This window comes from Pholis gunnellus, assembly GCF_910591455.1.
Source record: "Pholis gunnellus genome assembly, chromosome: 9".
In the NCBI taxonomy this organism is placed as follows: Eukaryota; Metazoa; Chordata; class Actinopteri; order Perciformes; family Pholidae; genus Pholis; species Pholis gunnellus.
Genome location: NC_136535.1, coordinates 7,720,404 through 7,745,064, shown reverse-complemented (window position 1 = coordinate 7,745,064; position 24,661 = coordinate 7,720,404). Strand labels below are relative to the sequence as shown.

Sequence of the window (24,661 nt, the reverse complement as noted above, 5' to 3'; positions counted from 1 at the left end):
CATCGTTTTACAATAAATACTGTCTTCGAGGAATCAGTTAATTGAAAACGCTGTGAATAGCGGCTGTTGTTGTTCCTTCTGTTTCTTAACTGAGATCAGACTTAATGAGTGCTTTGTGCTGTATACATTCCAGGCGGGCTGTCAGATAATACATTTTGATTTCATGCATCATGACACAAAGAGTGCTCCGCTGAATTATTTGAGAGCAATTCTTTTAACGAAAGCCTTCGGTGTCAGAATCGTAGCGAGACAGTTGCTTTTGAACTCGGTGAGTATTGAAATATCACAGCTGTCGTTACTTTGCACATTGCAAGTTCCATTTACAATCAGGCGCATTTCAGGCAAGCTAAAATAACAGCACAACTGCTAAGTAGCCGGCGCGAAAGGGCGTCAGCTTTCAGACATGGAAATCCTCAGATCGCTTCCACTGCAGAGTCGGAAATGGGCAAATATGGGGCTTTCCGATAATCCAGCCAATTTAAACTTGGAGACGAAACAGCGAAAAAAAGGAGCAGGGAGACGAGGAAAGTGTGGCCTCCTTACCATTTTATTACTTAGTTTCACTTTGAAGGAACCCTCAGATTGCCTCAACTGATCCAGGTTTTACTGTAGCCTGCCACCCAGGGAATCTTTAAATCAGCTAATATGTCAGCCCCATGAAAGGTTCGCTGCACCTGGCTTTACTGTAAAGTAGGCAATGAAGCCGTAAAAGGCCAAGCAATGAACTGGATGCTCCCTTGCACAGCCGGGCGCCAACACTACGGATAAACCCAGCATTTACCTTTCTCTCCTCCCACCGTGGAAAATGCAGGGTGAGAGTGAGGGTGTGTGGGGGAGGGGGGTGGGGGGGGGGGGGGGCTGCGGCAAGGTCTTAGCGACAGGTCAGTACGGTTCAATCCGGGAAGAAGCCAGTGCATTAAAGGAGCTGATGAGACTTTGATTCATCGGAATTTAGAAGCAATGAATAAAACATTGGGCATTACCTTCAGATCCACTCGTTATTAAGATGTGGAAAAAAAATGAATATACCCCGAGATAAAGGAAACGGAAGATTCAGCACAGGTAATAGACATCAGGAAACATCTGAGAAAGTCTTGTAGTTCAGTCAACTTACGCCACATATGCAACCGTACAAGGACACAGGTGCCCTATTGAAGAATGACCGAGTGAGACATGTTTTTTGTAACACAGTTACCTTTAAAAAAAGGAAACAGAAGAGCAGCACATGCAGCATTCTTTTCTGTTCCGAGACGGTTAAGGCCACCAGGCAACATAGACACAATTAGATGTGACCATCTGCAGGCACCCTGCATTCCCTGATTGGTGACAAATGTCAAAAACTCAAGTATGTGACATTCTGGTGATTTACTTGTGTTTTTTTTGGTGTTTTTTTTTTTCTTTTACATGTGCTTAACCTTTTCACATGGTGTTACAAAATGGAAAGGTTATCTTTCTTTCCCATTTGAGAAATAACTTTGATGATATCTGAACTTTGAACTAAAACCTGCAATGAAATAAAGTTAAATGTCACTCGGCTGTTAGCCCGAGTCTCAGGATAGCAATGCTGCTCAGTCCAACACTTTAGTCCAGACAGATATGAACCACTATAAAATTAAGAACAGATATTTATGCTCCCCAGTGGATGAATCCTTATGACGCTACATTTAAGGTCACTGGCACGTAAAAAAACTTCCAAGTTGACTTCCAGCACTTTAAGGTGCCCTGTGGAGAAACACCACAAGTTAGCTTTTATCTGATTACAAAATACCCATAGACTGTACATAAGAAGTGGACGTTGTTTGTAAAATACTGTTTTGAAGCCTTGAGTTCTGCAATTTGACCCTCGCCAATTGGTTTTTGGCCGTCGCCATCTTGTTTTTTGGAACCAGAAGTGACACGAGAGGATCGAGCTATGTACCACCGTACGCCAAATAAGACATTTCTAGGTGACCAAAATGGTTGCAATTGACTTTAATGAACTGAAAACACACTGTGAAATACTTATAACAGGAGACAATCATTGAACAGTTGAAGGAGGATAACAAGGTCCTGCAGGACATCTGTCCGACAGTAGAGAAGAAGAGGAGAGGATTCTTCTTCAAAAGGATGGACAAACAGACTGACAGAAGGAGATAGGAGGACAAAGCTGAGATGAAAAAGAAAGTGAAGGACGAGAAGAAGGAGACGGGGTTCTTCAGCTGGATGCACAAGAAGAAGACGTGAGACGGCGACAGAAAGGTGGACGAGGCCGTAAATCAGTAGCTACATCTTCCTCCCCCCTTCACCTCTCTACCCTCCCTCCACCCCCACCTCCCTCCTTCATCTCCCCTTCCTTCATCCACCATGCCCCCCCCTCACCCCTCCCTCCTCCTGTGGGTTTTCTCCTGGCATGCAGGTTATTCCATCAATCCACAAGAGGCGTGTCAGCCCAAGACAGCCCAACAGTGTCCAGCGCCTTCAGCATCTCAGGGCAGATCTCATCCACCCCCCGGCGCCTTGCCCCCAAGGAGCCTTTAGACCAAGTGGTTCTCAAATGGGGGTACGTGAAGGCACTCCAGGGGGTACGTGAGATTTTTTTTTAAATAGATTTAAAATTAGCATCCATTCAAAAATCCTTGAAAAATAGTTATTTAATAAATATTCATAAACAGAATTGTATATTCAGTAGGCTAAACAATGCAATCTTCAGTGTTGACAGTTTAATAAATCAGACACTGATGATCTTTTTTTCAACCAAAAATGCTTTTGCGCTGGTTTGGGGGTACTTGGCTGAAAAGATATTTCACAGGAAAAAGGTTGAGAACCACTGCTTTAGACGAGTATTGATACTCGTAATAGTACGAGTATCAATACTAGTACTGTCGTTACTCTTATCGGTTCTTTTGGATTATTTTGTGAGAAAAAAAAGATAATTCATTAAAAAACAATCAACATTGCTTTATTATTTGTATGTAAACAAATAGTGTTCAAACTGTTAAAAATAACTCACTATTGTTGACTCTACTGTTGGTCAATGGCAGCAACTATGTAACTCTGAGAACATTCCTACAGGGAGTATATTATTATTATTATATATTAAGATATGTTTGGAGTTGAGAACTACTATTATTGAACTATTAAACTATTTAAACTTAAGGTGTGTTGGGTGGAGAGGTAGTGGGACTAGCAGCTTCAAAGTAACTTATAACTGTTCCCCTTATTAATAACTATGTATCAAACAAATCAATATACACTGACAGACTCATTAGTCGTTACCTAAATCCCTTTGACTCTACTGTTGAGAACGGGTGCAGGTGTTTAACAGTAAAGGGGTAACAGCTCCATGACACTCGTTCACCCTCTAAGCATACACTGCTTTATGATATATTTACCTCTAAATGGGACCATTGTTTACTAAAAGGACATCATGCTGTATCGAAGACTTGAACCTAGAGATTGAGACTATAAACTCATGCTTACTGAGGTAATAAATCAAAAGAGAAGTAGAGTCATTTTCTCACAAACTTCGACACAATCAGAGTTCTTTTCTACAACCAGAGTCGTCGCACTGTGATGGCTGAAAACACATTTAAAGTAATGGTTGTCTTCCCATCAGCCCCAGCAGTAGTTTCTGACAAATGTTTACATTATAACGGCAGATTTTAATGCCAGAGTGCCAGTGATAGTCGGGCCTGACAATTCTTGAGCCCTGCAATGGAGACGAGCAAACCCATAAACCAATAAAACATCATTCTAACCACCATCAGAGCAAAGTGACTTCAGCATCAAACACAGCATACACAAAACGGTCTTTTGTCTAAGAAGATATAGAAGAAGTGAAAGTTTAGTTTGCCAACACTGTGTGTATGAAGCTCCTTAGTTCAGTCCCAGTAGTCAAGAGTTAACAATGACCAACTGCCTCCCACCTATTAACTAACGTCATTAAACCCTGTGAATCATTGGAGCAGTCACCGTAAGAGGTCCCCACGATGCCGACCCAAAACAATGATACATGCTAGCAAGCTACGAGGATTAGCATGTTAGCAATTTAGCTGAATGTGACTGGAACTGTGGCGTTATAATGTGTTGTGCGTTTCCTCTTCGGTGGACACTAAACAGCTCCACCGCTGGCATATATGTTGTCATGCACATTACTGCCCCATTGAACCAGCGCCACCGCCAGGTTCACATTGTAATCTGCTAACTCACTACTTCCTTCAGCACACTATATGCTTCCATCAGGATTTTGGTGTCCCCTTGACCTTTCCGCTATAGTGCCACCATGGAATGAAATGTTGGTCACCTTCACATACCTATTCAGTTATCTACACGGTCCGATACTGACTGTGAAAGTTACGGTTAATTGGGGAGATTATAAGGTCTCGGCAGAGGTCTGCACTGAGCTGACTGCTTTCTTGCTTGGCCTTTAAATCTCCTCATGCAGCCCTCTTCCTCCTATATACATCGCACTAAGATTATCCCCAGATTTACAAACTCCATCCCATTGTATTCCCTCACACAATGGGTCTGGAGAAAAGAAGCTTGGATCTCCTAATTGAATCACCACGTTCCCCCAATCTGCAGAGATTTGGAACTGTATTAACAGATTGCCATAGGTGAGCATGTAGTAGCTGTAGCATGACACACCACATCCTTTTAGACATTTTACAGTTAAGACTTCATGTGGTTCTCCAAACATTTTGGTAAACCAGGTAGTTTGCTGTTCCTTAGCCTTCTTTCTGAGGCTTAGAGTCAAAGCACTGTTTACCTCAGCAGAGCTTTGAGAAAGCTGTACAATGCCTCACGTTGCTACATTTCAGTATTACATTTGGCAAATGTTTTGGAGTGGGAAAACACAAAGGGTGGGAAGTTTAATCAACAGGATTTGTCTTCTTTTCTTCTCAGATTTACTCTTAAATGTTCCTCCCTAATGAGGCCTCTCAGCAGGCTACTTTTACTTTTGATTTCTTATGAGGGAGGGTTCACAACATACCAAATTAGCTGTTTCTTAAGAAGTTTCCCTCTAGTCGTACACCATCTGCTATCACACAGGCTAGAGCATTTGTTATGTGAAAAAAAAATACAACTTAATTCTATCAGTACATCTTTGGTTTCGCTCTTAATGCTGTATGTTTGATAGAGACTGTTTTGAATCTCTGGCTCTATTAAAAAAGTCCTTGCTCGCCTTTATACTCATACTGTTGCTCCTTATCAGGTCTAAATAATGTAGTTATTTCTTTTCTTTCATATAGCAAATAGCAAAAACAACAGATGCGTACAACCAACATCCCATAATGCATAAGGGTTGTTTTAACAAAATAATAATATGAAGTTTGTCCTGAGAATGTGGGAGCATGAATGTGGGGAGCAAACGTCTCTACTTTGCCAGCTAGATCACACAACTTCTCTTCTGTGTTGAGTGGACATTTCATGGTGATTAAAGAGGAAGAGAAAGAAATCTTGTTACGGAGCTCTGGGGAGCTTAAATGTGCTCATCGCAAAAGATTTCTATATTTCTTGAGTAGAACATTTCCTTTCTTGTGGGGATTCACCAAAAAAGTTTTTGGAGTATAGCCTAGTATCCACACAGCTAAACAAAGTTACCTTGACCTCTTGACCAAAGTATTGGATGGACTTATATAATTGTCCAGAAAGTAGTTTGGCAAAAAGAGAGAATACCAGTTGTTGATGGTACAATGAGGGTGTTTTAAACAACCTAACAAAAAAAAAACAGGAATGATTCTTTAAGGTCCCGCAAAGCTCAACAACACAACACATTGTGCACTGCGGCTTCCTGACGGTGCAGCCGGTTTTAGAGGTCAAAAGACAACTTCAATTATAACTTCAATAATTACTGGACTGGTGCAATACAATGCTGGATGTTGACTCTCCCTGCAAAGCTGCTCCCTTAATCCCTCTGTTCACAGTCTTCAACAGAACATGGCACACTTCCCTAATTCTCATTCCCTGCCATCTCTGCCACTGCCTGGAGGGGGGGGGGGGGGGGGCAAAATCCAAACATCACACAAACCTCCTACAGCAAACACAAATTAGCTAGCTGTATCAGATGTCCCAAAAGCTATAGGTTTTACATTTATATATCAAAAAATACACAGAGTCTTGTACCACAGCTCAGAAAACCTTATCTGCAGAATGTTTCATTAACACGGAAAGTCTCACATCACACACGAGCTTTAATTATACTGTACGACTATTAACCAGACACACATTGGTGGAAAATTATGAATTGAGAACAGTTAATTTAAGCTTATTGAGAAAAATTGCAGACAAAATTGAATTAGGGTGAAACCACAATTATGGTGTTTAATTCAATGGAATGTGCGAGTGGTGGTTTAAAAGACCACTCCTCAGAATTCATATGCACAGACACGTCGACACTCTGCTTTACTGCACCATTCTATCTCCCCCCTAATTTATTCCTTATGTAGAAGACCACTTAAGTTCAATTGACTGTATAAGCTGTTGTATATCCCCCCCCAAAAAACGGTGTGATATTACAGTTTTGGTTTATGCAACTCATTTCTTGTGCAAACAGAAACATGAAATGCAAGTCAGAAAAATGTCAGCTTGCAGAGAAAGCCTCTTGCTGTGATATGAGTCTACCTGGTACTGTAGCAGCAGTGTCTGTTGGAGGGCCCCACTCTTCTGGGCAATTTCAGGATGAGTTGAACTGTGACCCGCCTGGAAAGCAAAGTCGCAGCTCAGCTCTCGATCACCGAGCGAATCCTTCAACAACAATGCCACCGAGACAATTTATTACTTTGAAAAGGCTAAAAGGAGGTTTGTGGATTGATGGAGGCAGGAGTAGTATCAACTGATACTTGCTGGGATATCATGTTGGAAGGTTTCTTTTGGAGTGTAGGTATTAGGTTTCAGAGAGTAAGGGCCAAATGAAGAGTAGAGGACAGAAACTTTACATACCATGGTGTCCCCTGAATAGACCATCGCTGTTGAAATGTATACTACAAAAAATAAGTATTGCAGCAGCATAAGATTATAAATAAAATATGCGCTTTCAACCCCGTCTCCTACGAAGTTATGTTCCCATACAGCTAAACTGCACTCTCAATCACGTCTCGAGGGAAACATATTTCCTGCCTCATTAACAGTATATTAAAACAAATAATGTGTGATATGATTCATCCACCACCTTCTTCCCGACGCAGACTTCTACTTCCATTTGATAATGAATTGAGATACGTCAAAAAGCAAATGTAATCCACGACAAAATAAGGTTCCCTAGAAATGTAATTCACTATTCAGTTTCATCGTGTGGGGACGCATTCTTTTTAGGAGACAGCGCTGATTCTTCAGCTAGCAGTTCGTGCCGTCCTAACAGCGAGCATCCGTCCCGTTGCAGTGTCCTTGGAGCGGAGCCTCGGTTTCAGGGCTGCTGTTGGATCACGTGTGTTTTTAATCGCCAATCGAGGAGTGAGGTTTACTACGTCCCAGAGAGGTGGGACTCCTTAAGCCTGAAGCTTGATGGGACTCACTCCCCTTCAAAACCAAAAGAAACAAGAAAAAAGTGAGGTATTCAAAAAAAGCACAGTTGTATAGAAGACAGACAGTAAATAGGACCACCGTTTTATTCAAGTCAGTAAAAAAAACAAATGGTTAATAGCCGCTGATGAAAATATCTCTTCTTGTACACACTTCTTGTGATTGTAAGTATCATCTAAGCTGTAAAACTGAATCTTTTTTTGATCTCCAGCAGAATACATTAGCCCTAAAATGATTTAACATAACATATTGCAATACTAAAAACTAGAGTACACACACACACACACACACACACACACACACAGACACTGACATTAACCAAGGGGGAGTTCATGTTTTAATTGCTGACACTATAGCTTCTGGCTCTCGGAACCAAATGGGTCCCCTTGCAGGAAACATAATCCATTATCATAAATCAGATGCGCCAACACAGACAGGTGCTGCATGAATAATTAAAGGTCGGTGCATTAGCACTAGTGTGGAGGTATGTGTTTGAGCCGACGTCATTGAACGGGCTAAAAGCACCGCAAAACCTCCTCCATCCATATTAAACAGCTTAATGCTGTGCACTACCGACGGAAACGATGTAGAAGTCGGAAAGAACCCCCCCCCCCCCCCCCCCCATCCTCTGAATGTAACCAAAACAGGAGGAGTATCCACGTGACGGACACCGCTCGGAGCGGTGCTTGTCCTCTGTCTCGCCGTGTGGTCCTATCTCTTGTGGTTGAGCTAGTAGTGCCCTCGTCTGAACCCGAGCAGGTGAGCCGGGTTACTCCCGTCCCTGTGACGGAGAGTCCAGGGGAGCTGGAGGCGGAGCAAGTGAAAAGGTCTACTCAAGCAAGCCGGCGTTAGGACTAGAGATCTCCATTCTAACATTAATTACACTTGAGGCCAATTCATTTGGATTTCTGCCCAGTGAGAGATAAGCTTTAACTGCAGACAAGGCAAGAGAGGAGATACTCTAGATGCTGCCCTATTTGACTATGCAGTGGTTCCGTTATCGCAGAAAGTTTCCTGGCCTCTAATGCCACGTATGTGGAATTCAATCAACCCAAACTTTACGTAACACTCGGGGAAAGGCTTTTTTAAAAGCGCAGAACTGTCTGATGAACATTTACAGATGAAATATAGAACAAGACTGTCACGGGGAAATTTGTACTGGAGGGATGATTGTCATTTAGTGGATCAACAATTCTTTACTCTCCATTAATCGAGCAAAAAAACACCAAACACTGTCAAGTCTCCATCTTCTCAAATGTGGGAGTTTGGGGCTTTTCTTTGTTGTATTTCACTGGAGATCTTTGGATCCTGGACTGATGGTCAGACAAAGTAAGCAGTCTAAAAGATTTGGGAAAAACTGTAGAGACAAAATAATGATAAAGTAATAGCCCGAGTGTGTCGTTAGAAATATCACCTTTCTAAAAGTAAGACAAACAACAACCGTTTAAAAAATATACATCACATTTATTTGTACTGATACCAAGAGTCCGTACAGAGTTGTCTTTGTCTATCGATGTGTCCGGGCACTGAAGTTAAGAACCTGTTTCCTATCTCCATACATCCAACAGTCAACAAACTGTATCACCAAGCGTTGCTTAATCACTACCAAGAAACAGAGAGTTTGACATAGCTGACACACACCACTGTTTTTTTTTTGTTTGTTTTTTTTTGCTCTAAAGGTAACACAATGTACAAAATGCAAGTCTGGAAAGATTCTTGGTTCCATAAAAAACGTTTTCCTCAATGTGTGAATAAGAAAACAATGCACTTATCTCTACTGAACTTCTGCTGCATTGCTTGTTAGGCAGCCAGGGGGTAAATTGACGCAGATAAGTAATGAAAAGAAACAGGCCGGCTGATCCCTGTATTACTACCGCGGCAGCTTTTCGAGGAATTGTTCATGCTCTGTGGAGCCACGGAGCTGCAGGAGCCGTCTGGAAGTGGTTAGACGCCAGTCAATGAGAGGAACACTTGATGTCAAAGTAAACGGTTAAACAAAGCTTTCCACGCAATGTACACTACAGTACAGCACTATTGTGATGTCGGAAAGAGCTGTGCAAATCAAACACCCAGGGCCTCAAAATAAACAAGGAACTGAAATGGATGGAACTCTGGGGAACCGGCAGACTCAACCCCCCCCCCCCCCCTTTGGCAGGCCTCGGGCCCTTCAGGACTGGCTAACGCCAAAGCAAGCAGGCAGTCAGAGGGAATAAGGGAGCTGAAGACTGGTGGCTCCCTCCGCGGAGATGAGGACGGCACTGTGGCCTCACCAGGAAGCTGAAGGCACCAGAAGAACCAGCAGCATTGCTGTCCATGTCAGGCCCCGTGGCGTGCAGTGCACTGAGCGCTGGTTGCTTTTTGCTCGCACACCTAAGAGAAGGAGGAGGGGGGGGGAGTCAATACGGGCGAAAACGACGACGCAAAACAGAAACTGCAATTAATGTTTAATGCTAAATAACTCCATTGATCTTTCGAATGAATCCGTCTCAAGGAAATGGGAAGAAATGGTGAAAAAAAGAGAAATGGACGGTGAAGGGAAACGAAAACATGGGAGAAAAACAGCAATCCGCTGCCTAATGTCACACACAGGACTGCAAGCTTTCTGTCCATCCGGTTGCTTAGAAGTTAATTGGCTGTGGAAGAGAAGGAAAGTTTGTGTGGGCGAGGTAATTAAAACAGTGTTAGCCAAAGAAAACTTGGCTCGCACAACATCTGCGATGACTCAATTAAGGGCAGAACATAAGAGAAAACAGCCTGTGCATAGCGATTGGCTTTCAGAGGTCGTGTAAGGGAGCGAGTGGCTGAGAAGGAGGTAGGTAACTAACTAGCTTACCGGAGGAGGTGACCACTCGGACTTGGGAGCTCACCGCTCCCTCTCCCCCTTCGCTGAGGGCACGCACCTCGATGATATAGGTGCCTCCCTCTGGCAGTGAGAGCATGGTGGAAGGGTTAATGGTTCTGGTCACCTGGTTGTGGCCTCTGCCCTCCTGTTTGAGTAACACCTGCAGGACATGGGCACAAAGACACTTTAGGTTTTACAGAGGAGAGTCTAGCTGCACAGTTCCGTCGTCGAACCCTTTCCTGTCGCTGGAAATGAGTACGTCAGAGATGATCATCAGGATACGATAGCACACGTTCATTAGTTTGAAAAAAGCCACACGACCTCCACCAACAACATAAGGTAAACAACACAACCGTAGTATTATGAGAGAACTGCTACTTTTAAAGTTAGGTAACGTGGCCTACCAACCTTAGGCGTTTGCTAACTATGCTAATGTCGTTAGCAAACTAACGTGAAATTAGCTAAAATTATTGCATTAATTAACAATTTCTTTGCCCGTTGCTGCTGTGGTAATGTTAAAGTTAGCTTGCTAGCAACGTTAGCATAGCAGGCTAACGTTAGCAATTTAATGATGTTAGTACAAGTTATTTGCTGCTTAACGTTACGTTACCTAACTTTATAAATGTTTATAGTTATATTGACATATTATTGTGTTGTTTACCTTTGTGTGTTATTGGTAGAGGTTGTGTAGCATGGATGTGATACGATATATTAGATGTATGCTAAGTACGCTACTTTAGTAATGATAAGCGCAATAAAACAATACATGCATGCGCAATATAGTGGCATATAAACGTATATTGATAAAGAAGCGCGATAAAAGGATGTAATTTTCACCAAGGGTGCTGGTGATGGAGGTGCCTAAGCCTGGAGCTCTGCAGTGGGAAGCTATTGGGTTTACATGGCATATACACTTTGTACTCATAGAGGTATTAAAAAACTCATTATAACTGCCCTTTAAGAGTAACAGAGCAGCAAAAATGTTTCAGGTGTCCAGGAATCCAGAAGTGAAAGTCCTTTATTTTCTACAGAGACAATGATGAGCTGCAGTGGCAGCACTATCCAGGCTCGGGTGGACATGAAACTCTCCTATTTTAATCAACAGTATAAAAGATGAGCAACTTTGTTAGAAAACATTTGGTTCTTTAAACACAAAAAGTCAAGACTGTGTGCATGCAACGGTGAGAATAGAAGAGTCCACTATGATCACCATAAAAAAGTCCAACCACTGAGAATCATTTTGTTGCGCATGCTGATAACGGCGAGCTGAACCTACAGTTTACACTTCAGATTAGCCTTATAATATATTCAGCAGTTTGAATTGACTCACTCTTCGGATGTTGGGTCAATGTTGTTCTACCAAATTGGCAGTAAAAGCATGCTTTCTCAGAAACAAGGTTGAAATAATAGAAACTCAAAGCCATAACATAAAACTATAGCGTTGTTAAAATATCCAGGAGAACACTGGAACAACTGGAACGAGCTGCTCCTCCCAATTAGCAAATCTATAGTATTTGCATAATGTTTAAATGTTGTCTTCATTTTATGCAGTTGAAGAAACGTGACTTTGAAGAATGATCATTACCATGTACCCGATGACATCCGATTCGTTGTCCTTTGCCCCCACCGGGTCCCAGTTTAAAGACACGTTGTTGCCCTCTTGAATCCACATGAGGTTAGTTGGAGGCTGAGCAGGAGCTGAGAAGAGAACGCAGCGCTCTGGGTGCAAATTCAAACAGACTTTTAAGCAAGAGTTTCAACCAACTAGGTCAATTACTACCCTTTTTACAGAGGAATTTAGAGTGCGCTGCACAGGTAGCCTCTATTCTAGATATAGTGCTACATGATTAGTGTCAGTGCTGTACTCACGGGCTTTCCTGGTGTTGGCTGTGACAGCTGCAGTGGCAGGACCCTGGCCGATGCTGTTGAAGCCTTTTACAGTGATGAGATACAGACTGTTGCCCTCTAGTCCTGTCAGGACCGTGGACGTTTCGTTTTTCACAGTTCTTTGTTTATTCCCCGACTCCTCCTGCTCCATGTCTTTCCAGTAGCTGACCTGTTAACACGAAATTAATGAAAACAACCCAAAAACGTCAGATACTGCATGGAAATGTCCCCCCCCCCCCCCTCCTACAGAGCACACAATTTACAAGCACCTCATATCCTCTTGGTCTCCCCGGGCCAGGATTGGGCGGTTTCCAAGTGACCCTAATTTCCGATGAAGAGATGCTGTAAGCTTTGACATCGGACGGCGCTTCCCTCGGCTCTGCGGAGCAAGGTGAAATGGTGACAACCATAAAGCTGCTGAAAAGCTTTTTCCTCTGTGCTTTGAAAATCAATGCAGCCACAAAGATGAACCCACCGCCCTCCGCGGAGTGGATGATGACAACTTTGCTGAACGGCCCGTCTCCCTTGTTGTTGTACACTCCGACCTTCACCTCAAACGGGGTGAGGGGAGGGAAGGTCTCGTCTCGGTACTTGTACGTCGTGGAGTCCGCTGACGTCACCATCTTCTCCTTCCAGCCTCTGGTTCCGTTGGCGCGAAACGCGACGATGTACCCAAAGCCCTCGCCATTTTGGAACTCCTCGGATACCGGCTGAGAAATAGAGAGTGGAAAGACAGGAACTGATCATCACAGAGATGAAGTGCACAACCTGTCTCACTGTAGCGGCACCGGCACCGTACAGCTCTGTGACTGAGGGTGCATTACTTTCTCATTTAAATAGCCTCTTCTGTGCAAGTGGGCTCTCATTAAACAAAACATGCCTTTTTCCTCTGGTAGTCCCGTATAACCAGCTTTTAATTTCCTACCGCTTGACTGTTGCCGTTGTCTGCCAGTGTTAATAAAGACGCAGTCAGTCTTGAGTAATGGAAACAAATCATATCTGGCTCAGTTGTCCCCATTATGTGGCGCATTTATCTTTCCATGTCTGACGGGGGGATTTCTTTTTCTGGGACACAGGTTTTTGTGTGCTGGCTTCAATGCTAAGCTGTGGTTTTGCTGAAGTGGCGAGACTGGGGGGCTGTCTTCCACAGCTGCTCGGCGCTTAATCAAATCAAATGCCAATTCATTAAGAGAGCTCGGGTTTAATTAAAATACGGGCTGCAGGGTTTTAAAATCTAAATTTAATAAATGACAAACACCTGAACACCTGTTTTTTTGGCAACAAAAACTCAGCGAGCTGTAATGTGTTGATTTGCATAGGCTTCAAAGTAACATTGTACCCTGAAGGCATCCCCCAAATTAGCCATTTAGTCCACAGAGGGATTGGTGGTGGATGGAGTTGTAGTTCACATTTCATTCAATCAACCGTGACTGCCTAATTACGGGGATGATCAGTGGAAATGAATTAGCTTCCATCAAAGTTATTATCAGAGTTGGCAAGGCTTTTAAAGACATGCCAAGGACTATAGGTCTTTGAAGAAAAAAAAACAGCATCAACAAATTAGCTAGTTAAGTCTAGAGACACTTGGAGGGAATTGAGATAGTCGCGGGTGAGTGTGGACGCGGTGTGAGAGGGCTGATTGAACCGAGGTAAGTCTTGTGGATGTAATTGCTGGGCCTGCCGGGCTCGGTCACGATGACTGTGGGGGCATCACTAATGGTCCTCCCAATGGCTCCCTGAGAGGAAAAAGAAGAAGGAAAAAAAAAAACAGTCTCCCACCGTCGACTCTAATGAGACGGCTGAATGAAGCTGCAGAGACTGTTTAGTCATTCATCCTGCTTAATAACCCTGCCCACCATGGCCGTCCAGGCTCTGACAACTCGCCACAGATGATTGGAGAGGCAGAACTGTCGCGCACTCGCGTGCCTCGGCTGCCAAAATAAAAAAGGGCCAACATTCCTGCTCCGTCTCCTTTAATATCCATCGGCATTGATCACCGACGAGGTCCTGATTTATTTCCAAGAGTATTTAGCAGAACGGGGAAGAAATAGGGCAGAGCTCGAACGACCTGAAATGGCAAGTGCCCGAAAGGAGGACGCCGCATCGCAGTGGAGCGTCTCGGCATTGTCCGGCGAGTCTGACGGACTTATTGATGACTGACCAATTGTTCCAGACCCACATGGAGCAGAGAGCAAAAACAGCATCGTTTAAAAAGTACTATAATCTTTTGCAATATTGTACACTCTGTACTTGAGAAGTGATTGGATCTGACCTGAATAAAAACAGACGAGCAGACTTGATGATGCTCGCGCGGTGTGAGGGCCTTGTTGAAAGAAAGCAAATTGCTCCAATCATGGTGGTTACAGAAACTGAAAAGCTGCAGCAATGGATTTCCTTGAGTCTCATCAAGATGCTCCTTAAGAAAGAAACTATCGCTTTTTATAATTATACTCAAATTGAATCATGGCTTGAAAGGACTCGTTGTTAAACTTGTCCATCTAACCAATCATGGTTTTATGGGACTTAAAAGTATCTCCTGGTTTTTCTGGCAACACCGGGTCCTGCATTTATTGTTAAGGAGGTCGTCATTGTGTTATACAAGCTACTCTAATGACACTCTTTATATAGCATAATTCTCATTTATAAACAGGAAATGCTCTACCGCCAAACACCATCCCATCTGGAATGGACATCATCCCCCATAATGTGCCACGGAGGGGCACTTCTCCTCATGTGAAGGTTATCTTCCCAGTGGCAGTGGGGCTCCCATACTTAATAACTACAAGAATAACTGTCAGTTGCCTCCACATCTGTTCACCGTTCCCCTGTTAATATATCCTTCGACTGATCTCAATTGCAAATTCTCGCCATTGCTCATAGTAATTCTGCACACGCGGCGCCCCGGAGCTGGCCGAGAGCCAAGCTGCCCGCTGATATCCTCTTTACTTGGCGCCGAGAGTTATTACGTTATTTTTTGCACTATCCCTCGTCAAGGTTTATATTACAAACAGATATTCACAAACGTCCCTCGGATTTATTGGGATCGACTCCCGAGATTCAAGGTTAGTCATCATTGTGCCGCTCTGGTGGGACGCAAATTTAAAATTCACGGCGTCTTAATCACCGGGGCCGGCTTATGCGGCTCTGTGTAATACGCTGGCCTTCTTTGAGCTTTGTCAGCAAATTCCGCCGCCATGACCAAGTTGTGCCCTCAAACTCTGAGACCCTGGTTAAACAAATATCACAACAGAATAAAGAGGGACGCTGTTTAAAATCTGATGGGCTGTGATCCTGGGGTTGGGTACTGTCATGACGATCTCTCTTGGACACAAGCTCTTCAAGCTCTGTTCGAAATACGTCTCTAAAAACATCCATATTTAGTGATTATTTCAAGTCAATCTGAGGTTTGTCTTCAATGATCAACATATTGTTTTTGTGGGATTTGTTTTTTAACAGGCTCTGGTGCTTGCATTGTATTCTTTGCTGCTGCCAGGCCTTTATTTCCCTTGGGACAGTTACATCTTTATCTCATAAAAGTGTTTTCTCTTTACAATAACCACTTCAGCCTCTGATCTTGAGGAGAAGCATCCTGCCCGAGTGGACTAAAGCACTTTCCCGTCTGGTTCGTCCCTCGTTGGAACAGTTGACGCCTTTTCTTCCAGGTTCAAAGTGCTCAAACCCTCGAATGTGTGGAAGCGAGTGACAGATAATCATGTAGAATAGTGGAACAGCTGGGTCTACCGGATCCTCCCTTTCCTGTCCTAATGATGGGCGCTCACCATGGGCCCCCTGGTGTTATAGCACTGGATATAAAGTCTCTCGCCGTATTCAGAGTTCAGAGCATCCTGTGAGCAATTCCGTATAGTATACGTTGTACGCGTTTCTTTTATGCAGGTAAGAAAAAAAGACTGACTTCAGAGATGACATAATTAGGTCAACTATAAATGAGAAAAAGAACACGATCAATATCTATTTGGAAAAAGTATGTAAACAACTTGTCAGCCAAAAGAAAATGCAATTTTAATTCAATGACATTTCTATAGAATAGATTGCCAACCTCCTGTGCTCAACTTAAATGCTCCAGCAAATCCCTCAATACGCCTTGTCCTCCTACCTTTAAGAACATCTCCAGACTCCTCTCATCATCCTCTCACTTGAGGGTCTGAAACTTTCCTCTATGTTTTAATTAGGTCCCACTTTGATGGTATGAGGGAATAGGACTGCGTGGAGACGGCGGTCCCCAGCACACACAGAGGGGAAACTGCATCTACTCGTCATAGCTCACCTCAAGTGAAAGCAACCGACTGTAAACTGATGCAATCATCTGTATATCTTCAAGTCATTAAACCGTTTCCTTCCAGCTTTGGAGCCACGAGGACTTGCGTCGTCCATCAACCGTGCTTTATCCCCCTTAATAATGTCTGACGAGTATTCCCAGGCAACAGAAAGTGAAGGTCTTTAATGAATGGCACATGCAGTAACAACCTCTACATGATTATGAAGTCACATTCACATGCAGGATTTATTACTTAGTGACAGTTTGATCCTGAAGGGAACATTGGCGGAGCAGTTTCAGCACCGATGTTTAAAGGGACCCTTGTTTCAGCGGGCTTGTTTTCACTCTTTCATAAATATATTAATAACCCCGATCCTCAACCTGCAGCTTGAGAAATGTTCTTGTAGCGGCGGCTCGGTGATGATAAATTCACTTAACGTACACATTTACTATCACTTTTATTTTTTCTCTTGAGTTATACTTTCTCAAGTTAAATGATGAATATTTACACCACTTGGGTTTCTTCCCACATTTAATCATGTATAAATCCCTAAATCACTCCTGTGCTTTTATGCGCGGGGTTTTCAGCACCGCAGGCGCTGCTCTTTCTCAGAGTCGCACTTAGGAAAGGTTGAAAAACATTGGCTTACAGGATCAACATGTTCATTTCATAAAGTCAACTGGAAAATCTGTATTATGTTCTGTTTATAGCTCAACGTCAGCACGCCTAGTATCATTGTGATACTGAAGATTACTGTAAACCTGCTTTAAAAGGTGGCTGACTGTATTTGTTGCAGATAACAGGGACTGTGAACCACACAGCTTAAGGTTAAAGGAATACTTCACACATAAAATGACCATTTTGTATATCAATTACTCAGCCTGTGTTACCTTGAATTCATGAGGAAAACATCGTTTTTTCTCTCATGCCTCTACGACGCACGGAGAATCAAAAAACAAGAGAAAAGTCTTGATGAATTGAAGTAAAGGGGGCCTAAGTAGTCCTTCGAATGATGTATGTGACTTATGCCTTTTTCCATGAAATAATAATTTCAAACTTTGTCCCATATTTACGCACCAGAAATAAAAAAAGAACTAAAACACGAGTATATTTTCTGACATAAAGTCATTGCCAGTGTGTTAGTTATGAGCTGCTGATCCCTGAGCGTCTCCCCTGAGAACATCTTCAGATCGCATTACCACATAACGCAACATATTGACATTCAAGACAGGTTTATTATAAGCAAGCGTCTTTAGCGCTCAAAATGTTGATCTAATCTATTGACTGGGGGAGACATTGATTTTTTTTTTGCATTTCTATTAGATTACTGAACGGTAAAGTTTCACATTCAGCCTTCAAATTCTGCTTGAAACCTTTGTGAACTCTTCCTAATAATTATCATTCTGGTGTAATTAATGCATGACCTGTGGCACTTTCTGAATCATCATTCTTTATAAAGCGAGAGAAGCAAGCATCTTGAATTTCAAGGAGCTTAAATACTCCTATCCTAGATACTCATATCATCTCCTCACTGAGGAGTTTTAAAAACACCACACAGTTTGAATGTCATGCTGTTGACATTCCTCCAAACAACAGGAAGCTGCAAAGTTTATTTTTAAGTGACAGTAGACTAAAATAAAAGCTTCCATTAACTCCTGTGTATTCGACAAGCATCGGAGTTTGCTGAACTGGAACAGCAGGCCCGCTGTGACATTTGCGGGGTTTCTTTTTTTTGTTGCACACATGTCATCACGTTTGTGCTGCAGAAGCAGTTTGGCAGAGGACCCTACCTCCCACGAGATGACCAGTTCGTGCCTGCGGCCGTTCCCTCCGCTAACGTTCGATGGTGCCACTGACGGGACTGTGTGAAGCAGAAAGGTTAACAATGCATCACTGAACGCACACTGCGAACACACTTCAACATGTTTTTGACAGAAAGAAAAGATGAAAATAAAAAGGAAAAAAAGATGTGGTTAACGCTCACTCACAATATTAATTGCTAAGTTTGTCATAGTGATGCAGTTTGTGATACAGATCATGAATACAACTAGACACTGTTTTAATGATGTTTTTAAAAACATCGCTGAAGTAAACAAACCTTTTACAGCATTAGAAAAACATTAAAAACTCAAGCTATCGTTTGATGTTCGCGCCTGCATTCAAATACCTGTCAATCAAATCGAGAGTGCGAGTAGGGTTTCTGTGCCGCCATTTGAATTTTTCTACTCTTTTCTTCCCCCATCTTTGAATCGCGGATTATAACTTTAAGGATGAATTACCGCAACCGTGTGCGGATGCAGTAATTAGTCTGTTAATTACGCTGAAGCGATAGCATAGATTAAATATGCCACTTCTAAATGACCACTGACCTTTGTAATTATTACGTTTTATAGACGGGAACGAGCAGTTAGTGAAGCGGCACGCCTGATGCAGACCGTCTCAGTCAATTGCTGCTCACCATAAGTAGTGTATTCTGCTGTGCCTTTGCCTCTGGGCATTAAAGGACAGGGCTGCTTCAGCGGAAACACCAGGCTTGTTGAAATTCATGTAAGCAGCTTAATTGTCATCCCTTTTGCCCAATTAAAATGGAGTATATTTAACAATGGGAATCTAGCGTGGTCATGAGGTGGCATGTGGGGGGTACTGTAGGCTCTGCAGCCACAATAAATCATCAGCACTCAGTATGTTCTATACGTTTCTGGACTTAAAATGTGACTAGAATGTAGTGCATATTGACGGCTTGGCGGGTTTACCTGCTTCTTTCGTCCGAACGCCTCTGGACGGTGCACTCGGGTCCCCGGTCCCGATCGCATTGCTGGCCACCACCCTGAACTCGTATTCCACCCAGGGGTTGAGCTCCACAGCCATGGCTGACTCCATGTCCCCCGTCACTGGCTCTGGGTCTGCAGACAGGAGGGTTGCTTGTGTATTTATTTAAATCGAGGACGAGGAACACACACACACACACACACATACTTTTGTTCACAGTATTTAAAGGGCGTGAGACACGCTGCCTTGAGTGCAAACACAAAGCTTTAAGGGTGTTTGAGAGATCCATGCTGCGTGAAGAGTGTAGCAGGACAATGATGTTTTACATTCGAAAGCTCTGTGCTGTTACCTGACCTCAATCAACCAACTGAGCATCAACACAGGCAATGGGAAGAAGGCTGGCAGAGCCTCACTCTGCTGATGTCTGTGGGCTTTGGGCCTACAGGCAGTCTTTAACTACAGAGGATTATATACCATTAAATGTGATGACTTTGTGTGATGACTTAAAGACCACGTCAACATGCCCAATTACTTTCTGTTCCCCAAAACCGGGGGTAATTGCTACAATCACATTTGTGTGTAAAAGCAGCGAGTCGACACTTTACCCCAAAGCCCTTGTTGTATTTTAAATCCGGTGTGTGCTCCAGTACAGAGCCAGAAAAGCAACACAACCACACAATAGTCTCAGTTCCCTCCAGGTTCTCTGAGACTTGGCATATTGCTTCACCTGGTGGTGACGATACACAATTTACTTGAGACACATGACGACGTCTGAACGAGGGCTCACTGGCGGCTTTAGAGTACACCAGGAAGTGTCATTACATAGAGGGAAGCGGATTTAAATCAGTTCTCAGAGTATCTACAGAGGACTTAGAGAGCGATGTAATTACAAATCGCATCCCGAGAGTGAGGAAAAAACAAAACGTCGAGATTTATGAATTTGTTTTTGAAAAGAAATTACAAGCAGGTAACACGCCTAATCTAGCTTCTTCAGCGCTGCCACAATCAAGCTTCGTCAATATTGATCCCGCAACAACAAACACGACGCAGACCGAGAGCGTATCCGTGTCACAGGCGAACCAGAGGTCTCGCTGTGCTAACAAAGGCAACTTTCGGGGAGGCCGAGGAGCTCGCGCTCTTATCGTCGGGAGACAGCTCACGGATGAGACCGCTCTGCCGCTCTTCAAACACGAGCTGATAACTCTGTTTGCAAGGAGTGGGAGCTTAAAAGCCCCGGTCACCCCCCACTTTCAAGTTCAGCACTGACGATACATCACAGAGTCCTAATTGTGCTTTATCGAATTAAATGTGGTTGAACAGACATGATGTGAGAGGAGTGTATACAAAATGTGATTTATGTATCTGTGGGGATGAATCATTATGGCACCTTAAACTCTGCTATTATTATCACGCAGCCTATTAAGATGGATTACACACAATGTTTAGCGAGCCTTCATCCTTTAAATGCTAAGTGATAGTAATTGATGGTTTTTCTTGTCAAGGTACAGGAAGAAAAAAAGCAGCTAATCAGTTTTTTAGGCAGTGGCAGTGCGTTGATGCTAAATGAACATGGATAGGTCTTCTAATTCAAGCCCAAAAGGTTAATTTCCCACTAACCGCTGATTTGACACTGAAGCAAATTCAAAGCAATGACATTTGATGTGGGCCCAAATTGCTTTTTGCAAAGCTCCTCTGAACAACAGCCAAGTTCAAACATAAAACGACAGCTTGGAAGAGAGCTGCATTTCAACTTCTTAAACAGGCATCTGAGGAAAAATGGAAACTCTGTTGGATTTATATTGTTGTTGAAAAGCTCTGCGGCAAACACAAGTTTATGACACTTACATGTGTTGTTCAGCAAGATAATCTTCAAATGAGCGCCACTTATTGACACAATCGGAAAGAAGTGAAAAGCTAACGTTTGGCGGTAAACAAACCACAGCACGGTCACATGACTTCACATCATCATCACTTAGCGAAAGGCAGACTAGAGTTTGACAAGATGGCGTTTTGTAGTCTCATTCAGCTACTTGTTAGCAACACGTCACAGCTTCAACAATCCACACCGAGGTTATTTACTGACATATTTTATATTATAAAACTAAAATTTAAGTCTCTTACGCTTTGTGTTAACCACAGACCTTATTTCACACATAAAAAACCCTGTTCCAAAAAATAAAAACATTGACTTTGAGACGAGAGAACCTGAAGTGCAAAATTGCTGACTCATTTCTGGATTTAAAAGTCTGATTGTGTTAATATATAAAGGTACCTTTCCACAAGAACGTGTAGTTATATCTCTTGATAACAGTAACCGTGCTCTTGTTGGGCTGATTCACCATCTCCGTACTTGACTTTAGGCAGGATTAAGGCCTTTGTATACGGCCCCACATTAACCTCACAGATCTAGAGGCTGCAGTTTGCTCCTTATTGATTACCTGTTTTGACAGTTTGCCAGCCTAATGAAAAAGGGCTGCGGGCCTGTAAATTATAGGTGCTGATGGGGCTGTGGTTGTCCAGGCCACGAGTCCAGGACAGGGTGGCCGTGGTGTCCGTGATCTCCTCCACTATCACCACTCCAGGGGGTCCCGGAGGACCTGGTGGAAACAGAGTTAGGACACAGATTAAATTACAGGTTGTAATGGCTGAACCACCACTGCTTCAGAGAAAAACCCATCTCTGTTGCTGTTGTAAGATGGCCCATATTGTGATGTCTTAGTCACTGTGCATTGATGCCATTAGATACACTAATGGATGCTACCATGCACGCATTAAGGACGATGTGCAGCTGTGTGCATACAGTGACAACATCAATTCTCTGTTGTAATCGTTGCACAAACAAACAGCAGACGTACTAAACTGAACCAGGCTGACACAGATCTGCTGCCGAGCATCTCCTGCTGACTCAGGGATATCAAAACATTCTCTTTTTTCGGGGGCAGTTTACCAGCTCTGGGCATGGCTGTGTGGTAGACCCTTCCTGTGTTCTATACAGCTGAACATATGTTTACCTCAGCCTTCAGAAGTAAATGTAATCTGCAGGAGCAGCAAACGTCAAAGGACTCTAGGGGGAACAGCTGTAAATGAAAAGCTGGCAGCTGGTGCGCTCAATGAAAACCAACGTACTGTGTCCCCAAAAAGTGCCCATTAGAAGGTGGCACTGAAAGGTGCATTTGCATTTTGGGACATTAAGATGCATATTGTGTCACTGTTGGTACAGCACACTCTTTATAGTGTGCCCAACACATGGCATATGTCCTCCCCTCAGAGCTTACTGTACAGGTAAAAAATGGCAATCATTAAATCCCGTACTAGAGATGGGGTACATGGTGGAAGTTAATGACACAGTATATATCAATTTTGTGATGAAGATATATTAAATTATTTGAAGAAATTACATTAAAATGATTAATAATAGATTAATGATTAATTAAGTCTTTCAGGAAAATCTAATGTAAAAGAAACAAACAAAACTTGAAATCATGAACTCCACAATATTAATATGAATGATCACAGAACCCTTCTGTATTCAATCATTAAACAAAACAAAATGTCCTTTTATGTCATCCTCAAATGAAACGATATGAGAAGCAACAGCTTTAAAACATGGCCAGGAGCTGCGTGGACAATAATCGTTAAGATTACTTTATCAGCAACAAGCAGAAACAGCCACAGAGTCTGATCACGAGACATTTCAGCCAATCTGTTTCACAGCACATATTAAACCTGTCCATGCAGACAGACCGTCTGTCCAGCCAAACTCACGGTGGCCATAAAATAATTAGTCAAGGGCAATAATGTGGAAATAGTCACTCCTTCACTAAGCCTCGCCCTGCGCTGCTACTCCGTCGAGCTGTCAGAGCTGCTGTGGAGCCCACACTGTCACTAACCGCACTCACTGAAGAAATCTTGGCGGATTTCAGAGAGAAGCAGACAAAAGGGTCTATTTAGGACAATAATTAAATAAGGAACAACACTGTTCCTGTAAAGCCGGATGTCTTTACTTCACTGTTGCAATCAGTTGCTGATTCAGTAGCTAGCATAGCATAAAAGTGCTAACGCTAGTTATTAATGGTGTGCTACTAACGTACTCCGCTAATGTTTGCCCCACAGGTTTTATTGTAGAAACCGAATCGGCAAAACCAGCCTGAACATGAACAAAATCTGAAACGATTGCATGAGAGTCTTTGGAACACAGCCATATGTTTGTCGGACCCTGATGATTGGCCAGCCTGCGTTAGAGGGCGGGACTTAGTAAAGGGTCAGCTGTCTCCACCAGTAGTGCATTTTTTAATGTCTGATTAAATACAAGCCAATTTCCAAGATTCACATAAAACATTATTTCGCAGTAGTGCCCGTTCATCGTGACCGTTTCTACTGAACTAAACATGCCAAGAATAATTCTCTCTGAGAAAGACATTTTGTTTCGAGGTAGTGGCTCAGTTCACAGGGGGAAAGTGAGTCACTGCCTCCACTAAAGAGTGCAGGAGAGACGTCACAGCGTACTGGAGCACTGACAGCGATGACAAGCTCACCTCGAACAAGGAGTTCGGCCTCCGCGAACACAGCGTCGGCACTGGTCTGGGCCCGGCACCCGTACCTCCCAGCATGCTTCAACAAAATGCTCCTAATCATCAGATCCACCGTTGAAGACTGCTGCAATTGGGAATGAAAAGGATAAAAAAAAAAGAAGAAAGTTAGGTATTCGGCAGGCCTAAATGCACTTGACACGAAGAGTGTGATTCCTTTACATCTTGTAGAGGCTCATGTGGCTTGAGAGATTCCTGTTTAATTCAGGTGCTTGCTTGCTGCTACATTCTTCAGCTACCCGTATTTCCTCTCTCGGTTGAAATGAGAAACGCCGGAGGCAAGTCTGGGAATAATTCAAGGTCCACAGGCAGCTGTTTAGCACGAAACCTGATTAAAATTACAAACCATGCACCAGCCAGGAATCTGTTGTGCCCGTAACGGATTGTCACTGCAAATACTTTCCCTCCCGAGCATGGGTAGTAGCAGAGGACACATCAGGGCAGATGTGACTGTTGATAAAGGAATAGTGACATAAAGAGGACTCCCTACTCTCACGCACATTTGTTTTCAACTTTACTTCGTGGTTTGGTTACTAATGATTTTATTTCTGTATTATGAAGAGGGTAAATTAAAGTAAATTAACCAAATCAAGCTTGATGAAACTTACTTGACATTGACTTCTTCTGTTTTGAAAGGGTGCTTCTGAAAAGGACGTTCAGCTTAGTTTAACACGTAATTGTTTGTGTGTACAAGAGACATTTAGCATAAAAATGTTGCCGTGTAGTAAGAGTTTTTTCTCTCGGGGGAAGGTCAAAATGACAAGGTTAACAATGTAACCGTGATGTTTTAGGGAAGG

At 43.0% G+C, this 24,661-nt stretch overlaps 1 protein-coding gene across 1 annotated transcript in view; it reads right to left on the bottom strand.

Annotated features, from left to right (window-relative positions):
* Positions 1–9,143: 9,143 nt before the first annotated feature.
* cntn5 (contactin 5) overlaps positions 9,144–24,661 on the bottom strand; it is a 68,741-nt gene continuing 53,223 nt past the window's right edge. Inside the window, exons 14-23 of the mRNA XM_079166791.1 lie at positions 23,811–23,931; positions 21,714–21,872; positions 19,260–19,409; positions 18,297–18,367; positions 12,705–12,939; positions 12,499–12,608; positions 12,212–12,398; positions 11,928–12,040; positions 10,334–10,502; positions 9,144–9,870 (exon numbers count right to left, since the gene is read on the bottom strand). Of these exons, the coding sequence (XP_079022917.1) occupies positions 9,767–9,870; positions 10,334–10,502; positions 11,928–12,040; positions 12,212–12,398; positions 12,499–12,608; positions 12,705–12,939; positions 18,297–18,367; positions 19,260–19,409; positions 21,714–21,872; positions 23,811–23,931 (1,419 nt within the window). The 3' untranslated portion in view covers positions 9,144–9,766. The remainder of the gene's footprint in view (positions 9,871–10,333; positions 10,503–11,927; positions 12,041–12,211; positions 12,399–12,498; positions 12,609–12,704; positions 12,940–18,296; positions 18,368–19,259; positions 19,410–21,713; positions 21,873–23,810; positions 23,932–24,661) is intronic.